Source organism: Setaria viridis, chromosome 9 (assembly GCF_005286985.2).
Source record: "Setaria viridis chromosome 9, Setaria_viridis_v4.0, whole genome shotgun sequence".
NCBI lineage: Eukaryota > Viridiplantae > Streptophyta > Magnoliopsida > Poales > Poaceae > Setaria > Setaria viridis.
In genome coordinates this window covers 43,866,859-43,882,482 of record NC_048271.2, presented here as the reverse complement: position 1 = coordinate 43,882,482, position 15,624 = coordinate 43,866,859, and the positions used below count along the sequence as shown (strand labels likewise).

Genomic DNA, 15,624 nt, shown 5'->3' with positions numbered 1-15,624 from the left:
TTCTCCACACATGCTGAGTTGAAATTCACTTTATTTGACTATAATTAAATTGTATCTCTGCAAAATAAGTTTTTATCAATTTAATTAAGATGACAATACTATATGAATCCAGATGACATCCGAAGTCAAGTTTAGGGGGTTAGATATGCATTTTGGGAGAATATGGATCTAAATGACACCCGAGCCTAAGTTTAAGGAGCCGGAAATGCATTTTGAGCGTACGGGAACCTAAGTGATACAATCGGACAACTAGATAAGTTTAAGAACCGACCATACATTTTACTTAAAATGAAAGATTGGGGAACGGAGGTTTACTTGAGAATGCTCTTAGAAAAACTATAAATAAATACTTTCACATTTTCAAGCTAGACGAAGGGGCGTGGGGTTGCATTGGTGTGAACACCTGCAATGATAGCCCAATTAGCGTCGCGTGTATAAAAAAAAGCCAAACAAAATTAGGTAACCAACGTTTCAAGTCAAAGTGAATACACGATGCTCGGTAAAAAAATTGATACACTTGTTTGGTCCCTACTGGAATACACCGTGTCGTAGTGTAGCGGGCAAAATGAACACCGCACTTTTGGCGAGAAATAGGATCGTCTAACATAAAAAAGCTACTCTTTTAGCACATTAAATGTCTGGCGCAAACCAAACACCGACCTACCGTGTGGAACAGGATTTAGAGAGATACAAACTTAACATAGGTAGATATTATATTTACCATGTCTTTTCTTAAATGCATATTTATTTGAGCTTGATCAGCCATTAACAACCAAATCTTATCTTATTTTATAAAACACGGATGTAGATATTCACTGTACTGGTACATACAGTCACATAGTCTCGTTTATAAATAGATACATGCGCCCCTATTTTAATGAGTATAGATTATGCAGTATATCTCGAGATCGAAAATTCATTCCGATTCTGAATTCCGATGGGTTTGAAACTATCATTGAAATTTTTTGTTTATACAAATCCTTTGCCCAAAATTAGCTCGAAAGGGGACAAACAAAGTTAAGAGGAAAATAAAACGAAGGCCGTGCTCCAAAATCCAAGAGCTCTGTGCTCTCTAGTGGGCGTACGTACGTTGGTTGGGCGAGCGAGCGGAGCGGAAACCCAGCCCCTTCCCGTTTCGCTTTCCCTGCTCCCCTCTCTTTCTCCTCTCTCCCCCCCTCACGGCCAAGCCAAAGCCATGCCTCCTTCTACTACTTCCCCCACCACGTCACAACAACGCCTCCACCCCACCCCACCGCCTCCCTCCCCCTCCACCTCCACCCCCTTCCGCCCCACGAACCCTAACCCTAATCCCGTCGCCGCCGACGCCGCGGGACCGACCCAGCAGCCGCCACGCCGCGCCTCCGGCGTCCACCCTCCCCGGCTCCCCTCCTCGCGCGGCGCGCAGGGGCGCTAGGGTTTTCGTCATGGACCCGCGCCGCGCCCCCCCGCGCGGCGGGGGCGCCAACGGCGGCGGCGGCGGCGGGCTCTCCTACTCCGCGCTATTCAACCTCGAGGTAGCCGCTCTGTTCGCTGGGTGGTTCCGCTCTCTCTTTCGCTCGCCAAGTGGGTTTCTCTGCGCTTTAGGGGTTGTGTTGGATCGGGGCGCTGCGTGGTGGATGCAATGGGTGGGCTGCTGAGCTCGTTGTCGCTCGGTTTTGGGTTAATTCTCGTCTGGAGGGCTACTAACTTTTGTGGCCTTTTTTTCTCTGTGTAATTTAGTGGGCATTTTGTGCTGGAGACTCGTTTTTAGTTCGGGTGTTGGGGGCTGGCTAGAATTGGATTAATGCGTGTTGTTTGGCGGTGCTGTTCCAATAGTTTCTAGTGACTGATACTCAATGTTACTGTTTAATTGGTTTGGATTATAGCAATCGATTGCTGTAGTTAGTTTGCACTCTGCTGGTTTATTTCTAGTGTAAGCATTGGTATTAGTGCATTAAGGATTTGCGAGTTGTTGGGAAAGAGTGAAGGCTTGAAATGTGGGAGCAAGATTGTCAAGAGAAGTTTCAAACCAAAAAGGCATGTGATCAACTGGTGTGCTTATCGTCTTGTTTAACTTATGTCAACTGTCTTTGTTTGTGCGCGGTCATCATTTTTGTCAAAATTTATAGTATTATATTCATTTCATATTTTTTAGCACAATTGCTCACCTAAGTCGTTGGTCTTAATGTAGTTATGCTATGTTTTGATTTACAGACCCCGTTTATTAGTTGCTTGGATCTATCCGTGCTCTTTTGCTATGCATTGTGTCATTGTGGTCTTCTTAGTTTGCAGTGTGTCAATTATCACTTTTTGCTATTGCTATTCTTGTATTCTCTAAACTCACTACTCGCACAAACTAGTTTTTGCTTTGTGTTCTGTTCTTCTAAGCATTTGCAATCACGCATGGTAAACATTTTTTTACCACATGCATGTACTCTGATAGTTCTTTTCATGCTATCTCTTACATAGTTTTTGTCAGCAATTTTTTTTTGCGGGGTTTGATTTTATGCAGTTTGGTAATCTTCTGATTTGTGCCTGCTAAGGGAATTTCGGGTCGTCATGCTAGAGTTGTTTAGTCATTCGCATTTTGTTTTATTGATCCATCATTTTATTATTCATGTAGTTTTATAGTTCCATATCTATCTATTTGATCTGTCATCTGTGTAGGCTCCTTAACCTTTTGGTGTCAGGTAGTCTAGAATTTCATAGAGTAACACTGCTGTTCTCTTAATTTTTTGAACTTCGTGAAGTAGACACGTCTTTCTGGCCTGTTTATCTTACCAATGCCATTCTGATGATGGGTTGTACTGAAAATACTGTTGCAGCCTTTGCTGAACTTCAGGGTTCCTGTACCAGAAGATCTTGCCCGCTATGGGCATAGCAGCCCGAATGGGAGTGGAAGCAGCGAAGGTTGGCCACCTTTATCTTTACCTTTTGACCTTTATTTTGATGTTTTCTGTTTAAGAGTTGTTTTGAACTTGCTCATTGTTGAAATCCGTTGTGCAGCTTCAGTAGTTCTGTTACCCATTTGCCATGCTTCTTTGTGCACCATCTTTCTTATTCAACTTTTCCTTTTTAGGTCATGGATCTTTGTTGGATCAGTACAACGGTATAAATGATGCTTCCCATGGCCTGCATCGGAAGCGTAAAAGGCATCTGGATGGTGCTAGTGATGATGATGAGGCAGATGGATATAGTAACCGAATAACAGAGGAGCACTACCGTACAATGCTCAGTGAACATGTCCAGAAGTACAGGAGGTCAAAGTTCAAGGAGGGTGCTTTTGGTTCTGATCCTCCTCGTGTGGCAAGTCCCCAAATAAAAGACAAAAATGGTGGTAAAAAAACTATGAAGCACATAAGCGATTTCAGGAATGTTGCAACATTGGATGAAGTAGAAGCCTCACATGAGTACAGTGGGATAGAATGTATTAAAACCTATGGTGGTTTTAATAAGCTTGTAGCGTCCCTTGATTCCACCTATTTAGATATGGGGGATAATATACGCTACTCAATTCCGGAGGGTTATGATAAGTTAGCATCATCCCTTAATCTGCCTGTTTCTTCTGATATACGCGTCGAGGAACACTTCTTAAAGGGCATGCTAGATTTGCGCACCCTAGCAGCAATGCTTGGTACTGACCAAAAGTTCGAGGCTTCCAATCGTGGTGGATTATCTGAACCTCTGCCACAGTTTGAATCTCTTCAGGAAAGGGTAAAGGTGCAGAAATTTTCTCTTCAAGTTACTGAGGACCCCTTTGCAATCCCAGAAGGAGCAGCTGGGAGAATACGGAGGTTTATTATATCAGAAGCTGGCAATTTGCAGGTTCATTATGTTAAAGTCTTGGAAAAAGGAGATACATATGAGGTTGGTCTTAGGCTCTTAGCTGATTTAATTTTATTTGCATTTCGTACATTCTGTATTTATTAACCATGGCCATATCATGAATGCAGATTATCGAGCGTAGCTTACCAAAGAAGCAAATAATAAAGAAGGAACCTTCTGTAATCGTGAAAGAAGAGGCCGAAAAAACTTACAAACTATGGCAGTCTCTTGCTACCAAAAGCATCCCAAAGCATCACAGGAATTTCAATGCTTTGCTGAAGAAACGGCAAGTAGATGCGAAGCGCTTCTCTGATAGTTGCCAACGGGAGGTATTTTACCCATCCATGTTGTTGCCCTGTACTGTAAAATTTTCATGTGCTCTTGCTTACAGTCTTGTTGTATGCATGTCTGAAATATCCAGGTAAAACTCAAAGTAAGCCGGTCACTGAAACTGATGAGATGTGCTGCAATACGTACAAGGAAGCTGGCTAGGGATATGCTGATATTTTGGAAAAGAGTAGACAAAGAGCAGGTTTTCTTTTATCCCTTACCCTTGCTAAAACTTTTTTTTGCTTTCTTAATTCTTTTTATTATCTGTTCATTATTTGCATCAAGTTCGATATATATTCTCTCCCTTTAGTTGTCTTCAAAACAAGACACCTTCGGATTATGACACTCATGTTTTCCCCATCTTATCAGTATGAGTTAAGGAAAAAAGAAGAAAGAGAAGCTGCTGAAGCTTTGAAGCGTGAGGAGGAGCTACGTGAAGCAAAAAGACAGCAACAGAGGCTAAACTTTCTGCTTTCACAAACAGAGCTTTATAGTCATTTCATGCAAAACAAGACTGGTGCCTCAGCACCGCCTGATGAGGAAGATGTCCCTGATGAAGATGAGGAAGAAGATCCTGAGGAGGCTCAATTAAAGCGAGAGGCCTTGAGAGCAGCTCAGCATGCTGTCTCTCAACAAAAGATGAAGACAAATGCATTTGATAGTGAAATTGTGAGGCTTCGTCAGACTTCCGAGTCTGGTCTTCCAACTGATGATTCATCTAGCATGGACCCAAGCAAGATTGATTTATTACACCCGTAAGTTCTGTTTGAAAATTTTGGTTCAATATTTTAAACTATGAATGAGTTATCTAGAACTGATTGCTTTGCTGCTATCTTATTTTTAGTTCAACAATGCCTGAGAAGTCATCTGTGCAGACACCGGAGTTGTTTAAGGGTGTATTAAAAGAGTATCAGTTAAAGGGCTTACAGTGGCTGGTTAATTGTTATGAGCAGGTAAATTGTTAACAGCTGATGCATTCTGACCGTTTGGTATGAGTGTTCGGTTCACTTAATAATTTTGAATTGTTGCAGGGGTTGAATGGCATTCTTGCTGATGAGATGGGTCTTGGCAAAACCGTTCAGGCTATGGCATTCCTGTCTCATTTGGCTGAGGTTGGGAAATTTGTTTTTTAACCTAAAAGCTATCTTTCCACTAGTCAAGCTAGTGCTTGGTTATTGTAATACAACATGATTTATTTGACATTTGTAACCGATCCTGTAGCACACTAACCATTCGCTTGGGACATTGGTATATCACGCAGGACAAAAATATATGGGGCCCCTTTCTTGTGGTGGCTCCTGCATCTGTTGTGAATAATTGGGCTGAGGAGTTGATTAGATTCTGCCCTGACCTAAAGATACTTCCTTACTGGGGCCCAGAGAGGATAGTTCTCCGGAAGAATATCAACCCCAAGCGTCTTTATCGCAGGTAAGTTGCTGGCTAGGGCACAAACTTATGCAGGTGGCTCGTTTCCTCAAAAGGTCCATAACATGAATGTCTAATCATGTGACTTTTCTCTTTAACTCTACAGAGATGCTAGCTTCCACATTCTTATTACAAACTATCAGATACTTGTGAATGAAGAGAAGCTTTTGAGACGTGTTAAGTGGCAATACATGGTGCTGGATGAGGCCCAGGCTATAAAAAGTTCAAGCAGGTGACTCTACACGTTTTTTAAATAAAAAAAATCCTCCAATTCATGCCAACCTTCATTGGTTTATTCTGGAATTCTCCTATATACCTCCCTTGCTTGACAAATTGCGTCGCTCTGCTGCAGCCAGCGCTGGAAGACATTGCTGAGCTTTAACTGTAGAAATCGTTTGCTGCTCACTGGGACACCGATACAGAATAATATGGCTGAGTTATGGGCACTTCTTCATTTCATCATGCCCACACTATTTGACAGCCATGAACAATTCAACGAGTGGTTCTCAAAGGGGTACCTATCTTTGCTGTAGTTCTACCTTTATTATGTCCATCCTTAAGACTTGCTGACGATATTTTTGGCTTGCCAGTATTGAGGGTCATGCTGAGCATGGGGGAGCTTTGAATGAACATCAGCTTAGTCGACTGGTAAGATGTGGTCATACTGTTTCTATTGTTTTTATTGATTTTTTTTTGGGGGGGGGGGGTTTGGTACAATTTGTTATCCTTGTAAGATTATAATGACACTTCTCCATTTCTATAGCATGCAATTTTGAAGCCCTTTATGCTGCGCCGGGTTAAGATTGATGTCATCGCTGAAATGACCAAAAAGAAAGAAGAAATTGTCCCCTGCAAATTGAGTTCTCGTCAGCAAGTCTTCTATCAAGCCATAAAAAATAAGATATCTCTTAATGAGCTGCTTGATGGAAGTCGCGGCAATCTAAATGATAAGAAGTTACTTAGCCTGATGAATATTGTCATGCAGCTACGGAAGGTAGTATATATCCATAATACTTTTCTCACTTTTGATCATGTGGAAAATCATTTATAAGAACCCAACTGTCCAAAAGTAGTTCCTTCCCTAATGTAAATTTAGCTAAATTTGGCTCTCTCTCTCTCTCTCTCTTTTTTCTGTTTGTAACTGGATGCTCTTCCTCTGCAGGTCTGCAATCACCCGGAGCTGTTTGAGCGCAATGAGGGAAGTTCTTACTTTTACTTTGCTGATATCCCAAACTCACTTCTCTCTCCCCCGTTTGGGGAATTACAAGATGTATATTATGCCGGCAAGAGAAATCCTATAACGTTTGAGGTATAGTTTCTGTTTATCTTTGCCTTTGTTTTTTATTGGACATGCAGTTTACAACCTCCCGCATATATTTCCATGAGCACAAACAATATGCTAATATCTATCTACCACAATCTTCTCAGATTCCAAAGTTAGTGTATGAGGGAATCATCCGCAACATGGAAATTTCTGGAAACGGCTGTGGATTTCGGAGTGGATATTTGAACAGGCTGTTTAATATATTTTTGCCCAGCAATATCCATTGTTCAGCCATTCCAGAAGCTAGTTCATCAGATGTGTCTGTTCTATCATCTGGTGTATTTGGCTTTACGCGTTTATCAAATATATCCCCAGTTGAAGCTTCCTTCTTGGCCACTTCTTCATTGTTTGAGAGACTAGCATTTTTAGCAATGCAATTGAATAGGAACTACACTGATGAAATTATGGATGCATTCATTGATTCAGAAGGTCCTGATGTCTTTAGTCAGAATGATTCCACAAGCATTCGTGCAGTTGCTCGATTGCTTTCTTCTACAAAGACCAAGCCCAGTTTTCTTAGAACAAAGATTGGAACTGGCCCAGGTGATTGCCCATATGAAGCACTGGTGCTTTCTCATCATGACAGGCTTGCATCGAACATAAGGCTTCTTCGTTCAGCATATGCTTTTATTCCGCCAGCTAGAGCACCGCCTGTGAGTCCATTTGTCCTATCCATGTTGGTTTCTTTTGGATAGTGCATTGCATGAGGTCATCAGTGTGTGATCATCTCTGAATACATTTTAGCTCTAATGTTAAAAGTTTGTAACCTCCAAGTAGGAGTTGTTATTACTAAATCTATCTGTTTTATCAAATATTGCCAGTGTTCATTAACACCTCCCCCCTCCCCTCCCCTTTGCCAGATAAATGTTTGGTGTGCCGATAGAAATTTTGCCTACAAGTTCACCGATGAGATGCATGATCCTTGGGCCAAGAAACTGTTCCTGGGATTTGCTCGTACTTCCGAGTTCAATGGTCCTAGACAACCAGCTGGTCTCCATCCTCTGATACAAGAACTACATACTGATTTGCCCGTACTTGAGCCGATGCTGCAGCTACCCTATAGGATATTTGGGTCTTCTCCGCCGATGAGTAATTTTGATCCAGCTAAAATGCTCACTGTAAGTTTTCATCACTTCTATTGTGTTATGCTGCATATTGTTGTTTATGTTTATTTTTTTACCTGCATATATTCATCACCCTTTTAGGGCCTGTTTGGATATTTGGTTCAATTCCTTAGATTAGTTAAATTTGAACAAAACATTGTTTTTAGAAGAAACCCCCATCCAATGTTCCAAATGGAGGTCTGAAGTTATCATTTAAATCAATGTGGATTTGAGGTGCCTTTCGAACTGCTTAGATTGTTAGAACATTTGAACTCCTTAGCATAAATGCCCTCATCTCTGTATTTGTTCCACCTTCCTTTAGTAATTTTGGTACCTTGTTACTAATATGGAGTGCTTAATGACAGGATTCTGGGAAGCTCCACACCTTAGATATGCTATTACGGCGCCTTCGAGCTGAAGGTCATCGTGTGCTCCTTTTTGCTCAGATGACTAAAATGTTGGACATCCTTGAGGTATTACTTGTTTCTTTATGCATTCCAGTTCTTGTTAAAGTACAACTCTTTGGACAAAATTGCAGATAGAATTCCAATGAGTAGTTCAGTTGAATAAATTGAATGAGAACTAAAATCTTGATACATTTAATTGATAGATAATCATGCAAATTACATTTTTTTGGGATCATTCCATGTTGCATAGGACTCAACAGAAATTAGTACTACCTCTGTTCTTAAATATACGACACCATTGACTTTTTCATTGGTTTGACTATTCGTCTTGTCTACAAATATTTATGCAAATAGATAAATCTACGAGCTATCTTTTGTAGGATAAAGTCAATAATTCATATACCTTTTGTAGCTAAAGGTTACATAACCATGTGTATCCTAATGATGTTTAGAAGCATGGTAGCTGATTTGGTTTCCACTATCTCTAATACCAACATTTTGAATTGGCTAAGGAGCTGAAAATAGACTTCTAAATATTTCAGCAAAGTTGAAAACCCTACCAGAAAAATGATATGTCTGTCCATTATTCGTGAAGAAAGTACTTTTGAGTCTGGTACACTAAAAGTTTCATCCTTCTAATTATGATAATTATATGTTTTTTATTTCAGGATTACATGAATTTCAGAAAATTCAAGTACTTCAGACTTGATGGGTCTTCTGCAATCTCGGACCGTCGTGACATGGTCCGAGATTTCCAGAATAGGTAAATGTATTAATGGTTAGGTGGCAAGTTGAGCTGCTGCAATAAGATGATATAACCTTGTTGAATCATGGCCTTAACCAATGTTTTCTTCTCTGTAGGAATGATGTATTTGTTTTCTTGTTAAGCACAAGAGCTGGTGGGCTTGGTATAAATTTGACCGCTGCTGATACAGTTATTTTTTATGAAATTGACTGGAATCCAACTCAAGATCAGCAGGCAATGGATAGAACACACAGACTTGGTCAGACAAAAGAGGTAACTGAAACTTCAGTTCCTGCTAACTTTATTTCCTTGACTACCATTTTTATGTTTTTGAATGATCATTGAACTTCCTTTAGGACACTTTTTACCATGAAAAACATTAGTGCTTCAGATATTTGACTAACCGCTGTATGATATTATTTTATGATTAGCTTGTTTCACATTTAAAAAGTTAGATTGCGCGAGGTGTTTAACTCTTGTGTCCACTTTTAGTCATCATTCCTTCCATTCAGTTTATATTGGAAGTATCCACCACTCTATCTTGCTGTTTTTGCCCTAGAGTGCATTGTTCTAAAAGGCAAGCATGGACTGAATAATACACATACTCTGTCTAGATAGACGATTTTAACAAAGTCAGACTTAACTGTTAATCCTGTCAAATCTTACAATAGCATTCCAAAGCATATCTTTTAGCAAATATTTGTTGTCTCGGATATTGATGCGATCTGCAAAGCTTATATTTGAATGCTTTCCTGTTGTAATATGCTTATAAAACCTGACAAAGTGATGAAGGTATTCTTCGAGGAAAATTTATACATGGTTTTCACGTTTTTCAATGTATATGTGCTTAAAAGGGTATATAGATCGTCAATTTTTGGAAGTTTGATGTCCAAACAAGAAGTATTTGCGACCAGTAGCTGTTCTAGACTTGATATAGGGGCTTTGATGAACTGAATCTATTTAATTCATTGGTTGTCACTTTTCACCTTTAAGCATTTCATTGTAATAAAGATCAGTTATATAGGAATTGAACGTTTGAAAGAGAGCACTGTCGTTACTCATTAGTCGATAACTAGGTTTCCCTCAATTTATCCTATAATAACGACGGTAGTAGCATAGTGGACTCAATGTCTTAAGTGTAGTACTTGATTTGCAGCCAGCATTATTGTAATGTTGAGGTTCCAATTTGGGTTACAACATTGCAATGTTGCAAACTATAGTTCCGAATCTAGGGCCTGTTTGGACTTTGGATGGAGGATTTATATCAAACCCCCATGATTTAATTCCCTAGAGCAATCATCCTTATCAAAGTCCTCTTAGCTTGTTTGGAAGAGGGGTTCTGCTCCAGAAAGTTTTACAAATTAACTGGTAACATAGAAGCAGCGAGTCTGTTGATGCTACCTGGCAAACTGTTGACTGTAACCATTTGTATTCTCGACTGTTTCTGGAACCAAATTTCTTTGTTGTTTGTGGGAATACATTTTATAATAGCTCAATTCCTTATATTTTCTTTGAAATATGCAATTTTAGGTAACTGTGTATAGACTTATATGCAAAGATACTATTGAGGAGAAAATATTGCAAAGAGCAAAGCAAAAAAATGCAGTGCAAGAGTTGGTCATGAAGGGGAAACATGTCCAGGACGATCATTTGATGAGACAAGAGGATGTTGTTTCATTACTTCTTGATGACACACAAATTGCACATAAGTTGAAAGAAATATCCATGCAGGTAACTTTACAGTATCATTTCCCTTTTTTTTGTCACTTATCTGACACCTGTAGCACATACCCTTCGTAAACTCTACCTGTCCGTTAGACTTATTTATGAAAATACTGGTCTGCGTCCCTTGAAACAATGGCTTCTAGAACCAATTTCTTTTTAGTGTATAATGCCATTTTCCCCTCTTTTTGTCAAAAAAGTTATATTTAAATTCAATGGGAAAGTCTTGTGAGAATATTGTTTTTTCCCCTCCATTTACCCTTTTAGGCAAAGGATCGACAAAAGAAAAGACGAGCGAAGGGCATCAAGGTCGACAAAGAAGGAGATTTAACACTAGAGGACTTGGATGATGCTACTGCAGAAGCTGTAGATCAAGATAACGCAACCAACAAAAAGGTACATGTGTGAAATACATTTGAAGCTACATCATATCCCTCTGAAGAGTCATTATTCTTTTTTGATCTGTGTACCTGCGGTCTCCTGAGCATTCTTCATTTGTGAATACACATGGATGCAAATCACTGACACAATAATTTATGCAGGCTTAAAATTTAAATTTAGTATATAAGAAAACATTTAAAAATTCAATTTTGTGTGACTACAATTTCTATGGTTGGAAAACTTATATGGGGTTTTGTTTTGGGCTATTTCCGTTGATCTTGACTTGCACATATGATAACATATGATTGCTGTATTTGTGCAATATCAATGCAAATTGAGAGCAAAGCTCTAAACTGAAATACTTGGCTTGAGAACTCTTTGCTACTTTGAATTTCTTGTATTTGCCTTCATGAGCTTGCATCTTGATGTTATATTGGGCTGGCTTAGCTCGCAATCCAAGCCTACTGTTGTATTGGACTCTCTGCTTATAAACATTTTGTATTGTTAACTGAGTGTGCAAAAAGCATCAAACGTCAAATTAGTCTTCATATTTTTATTTGCCACCTTGTTTATCCATCACTTAGATTATTTGTTTGGTCTTGTCGTATAAGCCCTGCTCACTCATTGAAGTGTTTATTAAAATATTTCTAGAAAAAGAGCTCACACAAGAAACATTCGAGGACACATGATAATGACAATGTGGACAAGAACGGAGAGGCCCCTACAGGAGGTGATCTTACAGGGAGTGGTCACGCAGAAAATGAACAAATTGCTGAACCAAGGCCTAAAAGATCAAAAAGGCTGATGAAGGGCATGAGTGATGATAAGGAACCAGCTGCTGCTGCTGATCATGAGAAACCAGCAGATGAAGTGGAAAATCACACAGGCCATGAATATGATGATACAGAAGAGGTGCAAGACGGAGTGAAATCTACTGAATGAGAAGATGACAACCTTGGATGCTAAATGGCAAGAAGAGAATAATTTATCACGCTGAGCTTGGGCATCAGAAATGGGTGCAGATCTGGAGCCTTCTGTGGTCAAGAAAGTATTTAACCGCACACCTCCCATAAGGAAATCAGCAAAATTGGTGATTTCGTCATCAGTGCGGTGGCAATAAGCTCACGAAGGTTGCCTTTTAAAGGCAAAGGGGTTGCCCTCCAAAGGTTTGCATGCAGTCTGCTCTGCAGTATTCATTGTGCTGGCTGTGACCATTGTGTACATAAGCATGAGAGATGATCCAGTGACCAGCACGCATAGAAATAATTTTGTGTAAAGAGCGTAGCTATCTGTATTGATCATAGTTTTCGTGTTGATAACTAAAGAAAAGGAGCACGGCTGGAAACATCTGCCGTGGAGTTTGAACGTGTCTGATCATTTCTGACCGTGCAGGCATGCATGCTAATGGTAACTTTCTCTGTAGCGCATAGATATTTGTATCTGAAAGAAGACGCAGCGAATAGTATGTGTTTTTGTCGAGCAGACTGTTATATGCATGTGCATCTGTCAAAACGCCTAACCAATTCATGTCGACCATACGTTCTATGCCAGTGCATCTTCTGTCAAACGCCTAACCGAAAAGAGGGAACACTGTATTTTTCATTGGGGATTTCCTGGAATAAAATGTTTGCATCTTCCTTGGATTCCTTGTGCGGTATATCCAATCAGTTAGAATTCATGTTCAAGAGGGTCTTTATCCTTTATATGGAGGGGTGAGTTCCCTTAACTGATGACTTAAAAAGTAGGGTAAAACGATATCTAAACCACCTTCAAAAATCATGAATCTTTTTTAGTGATAAAACAAATGAAAACGAATCTATTTTTCTTAAAAAGCAAACATGTACCTTAATAGTGTTAAAATTAAAATTCACTAGTAATTTTTTCCCTTAATATTTTAAAGTATTTTGGTGTCATAATAATTCACATATTCCTCAAGAGTACTCGAATTTGGGTAATGTTGATTTGGGTCCCTTTTGGCCTCTTCTACGTGCCACCCCTGCCCATGCTTGATTTTTTATGAGAATTTCATTTATTTGGGTTCGTTTGCTTGGGCTGCGTTGTTTTTCTATAAGAATTATGTAGGTGTGTGCAAATTAGTCCAAGAACTTATAATCTTATTAATCCGATACAAGAAATTGTTACTTTGGTGTCTATAGTGTTCAAATCCCGCTACGTTGCGTGTTTGTCTACGGTGGACAATGAGCTGGCTGGCTGAGTCGCGGCCCGGCTTGTCAGAAACATGGGTCGTGGCGTGGCTCGTCAGAAACATGGTTCGCGGCTCGGCTCGGCTCAGCTTGTTGGTTTGACATGATCGATAGGAAATGTAACTTTGGATATTATGAAATACACATGGTGTGTCTGTTTATAAATCTGGAATGAGATGAAATACATAGTGTGTTGGATATTACGAAGTAGACATGCTCTTTTGATTGTTTATCAATATGGAACGATAGGTACGTGTATAAAAAAATAAGGATTTTGACATAATGCAATTTAGTCTATAATATTTGTAGAAGCACCAATGTAATGTGCATTAGAATCCGAAATTATTTCAAAACTATTTTCATTCTTAAATCTGAAACGTGCAATAGAAAATGTTTTCATAGCTGAGCTCATCCATGCATCAACAACCCAGCCTGCCCACATCATGGTCCACCGTGGATAAATACGCGACGTGGCGGGATTTGGACCATGTATGCACCAAAGTGACAAGTTCTTGCATCAGATTAATCAGATTACAAGTTCTTGGACCAATTTGCTCGCACATGCATAGTTCTTGTATTTCTAATGCAATTTACTCTTTTTCTAGAGAGTGCAAGGCATAGGAAGACATACAATGCTCATACACTTCTATAGTCTCTCGCTCATTCTTGTGTGATTTGAGTATATTGAGTATATGTGCTCTAAATTTATCAAAGACATATAAGACCAAGCATGGAGCGGATACATGTCCTCCAAATAGAGCAAGAAAACTAAGAAATGGACGGGGACATTATTGCTACTCTATGTGAGTGAGCATGCACCACTTTTTACAAACATACAATTTGTTAGAATGCCACATTGGTAATGTTAGAGCATCAATTTAGTAAAATATTTTATTTACTCTTAGAAGTATTTGATTTTTGTAAAGACCACATTGCTGACTCGCTAGCTGTTTTTGAAAACGAGTTGATTTGGTTAAGTTTGCAAATACTGGATGGGTATTTACAATAAAATTAAGTAGGTGGGTGGGTATTTGCAACAAAATGACTTATGGGAGGCAATGTCAAACTTGGAGCTATTTATGGGAGTGTTTATACAATTTTACCTAGTAGTTTACCCCATTTCAGAACTAAAATAGGATTTAAATCCATATTGTCTAGCTATTAGGGAGCAACACTTCGATTCAAAGAAACATATCAGTTATATTTCGTTAACCAGCTTTTGAAAACTCTTATCTATAATCCACTAGACACCACCACAATTTTATTTCGTGTGAATAATCCTTCCAACATCTCTCCACTTATACATGGAAAGTATCTAAACCAACAAGCAAGTTTGTAAATATGATCCACAGAGAACACATTTTACATAGCACGAGAGAGAGGACATGCATATCCAAAGGTAGGAAACCCAGAATAGAAGCAGAGAAGAAACAACAAAAACATGCCGAATTTCTTCATTGTCTCCGGGTATTTGTTCCCCAGTTCTCCCTCCATTGCCATGCACTCGACCAGAGCCTCTATCCCTTAGCCACCACCTCCTCGATCGAAGCCTTTTCGCCGCTACACCCATCTTCCTCCCACTACTGAAAAACTGAGCATTGGTCCTAACTCTTAGTACCAGTTGGTTTCTGATCTGGTACTAATGTGAGCATCAATACTGAGTCTAACAGCTAGTTCCCTAAGAGTCCCCCGTGACCCTCTTTAGTACCGATTGGGAGCTCCAACCGGTACTAAAGGCCCTCAGGCACATTAGTACCGAGTGGAGGCTCTACCCGCTACTAATGGGTGACCTTTAGTACCGGTTGGAGCTCCCAACCTTTAGTACCTTGTCGCCCCATCCGCCTTATCCACTTCCCCCGTACCAGCTCCCGTCCTCTCTCTTTTCCCCATATCTTCCTCTCTCTCTCTCCTCTCTCTCTGCACCGCTGCCTGGATCCCATCCTCCTCTAGCGTGGCAGGCCGAAGGTGTGAGGCTGCTACCCCTCCCCTCCCCCCTCCGCTCGCCCCTCACTAGCGGTGAGGAGAGGCGGTGGGGCGAGGTGTGAAGGTAGCGCTGGGCAAGGCGGCAGCCAGAGGATGCGGCGCAGGATGAGGAGCAGTGGTGCGGGTGGAGGATGCGGCGCAGGACGAGGAGTGATGGTGCAGGTGGAGGATGCGGCATCCGGCACAGGGGAGCCGT

At 40.2% G+C, this 15,624-nt stretch overlaps 1 protein-coding gene across 1 annotated transcript; it reads left to right on the top strand.

Moving 5' to 3' along the window:
* The first annotated feature begins 1,292 nt into the window (after nucleotides 1-1,292).
* LOC117836404 (chromatin-remodeling ATPase INO80) lies at nucleotides 1,293-12,731 on the top strand. The gene is made up of 22 exons (XM_034715817.2): nucleotides 1,293-1,514; nucleotides 2,805-2,889; nucleotides 3,059-3,846; nucleotides 3,933-4,133; nucleotides 4,226-4,336; nucleotides 4,504-4,889; nucleotides 4,979-5,087; nucleotides 5,166-5,246; nucleotides 5,396-5,562; nucleotides 5,666-5,791; nucleotides 5,912-6,073; nucleotides 6,150-6,207; nucleotides 6,323-6,553; nucleotides 6,722-6,868; nucleotides 6,988-7,536; nucleotides 7,744-8,001; nucleotides 8,352-8,459; nucleotides 9,062-9,156; nucleotides 9,255-9,411; nucleotides 10,669-10,869; nucleotides 11,128-11,256; nucleotides 11,893-12,731. Exons 1-22 carry the CDS (start codon nucleotides 1,425-1,427, stop codon nucleotides 12,181-12,183), a joined length of 4,530 nt encoding a protein of 1,509 aa, XP_034571708.1. The 5' UTR covers nucleotides 1,293-1,424; the 3' UTR covers nucleotides 12,184-12,731.
* The last annotated feature ends 2,893 nt before the right edge of the window (nucleotides 12,732-15,624 follow it).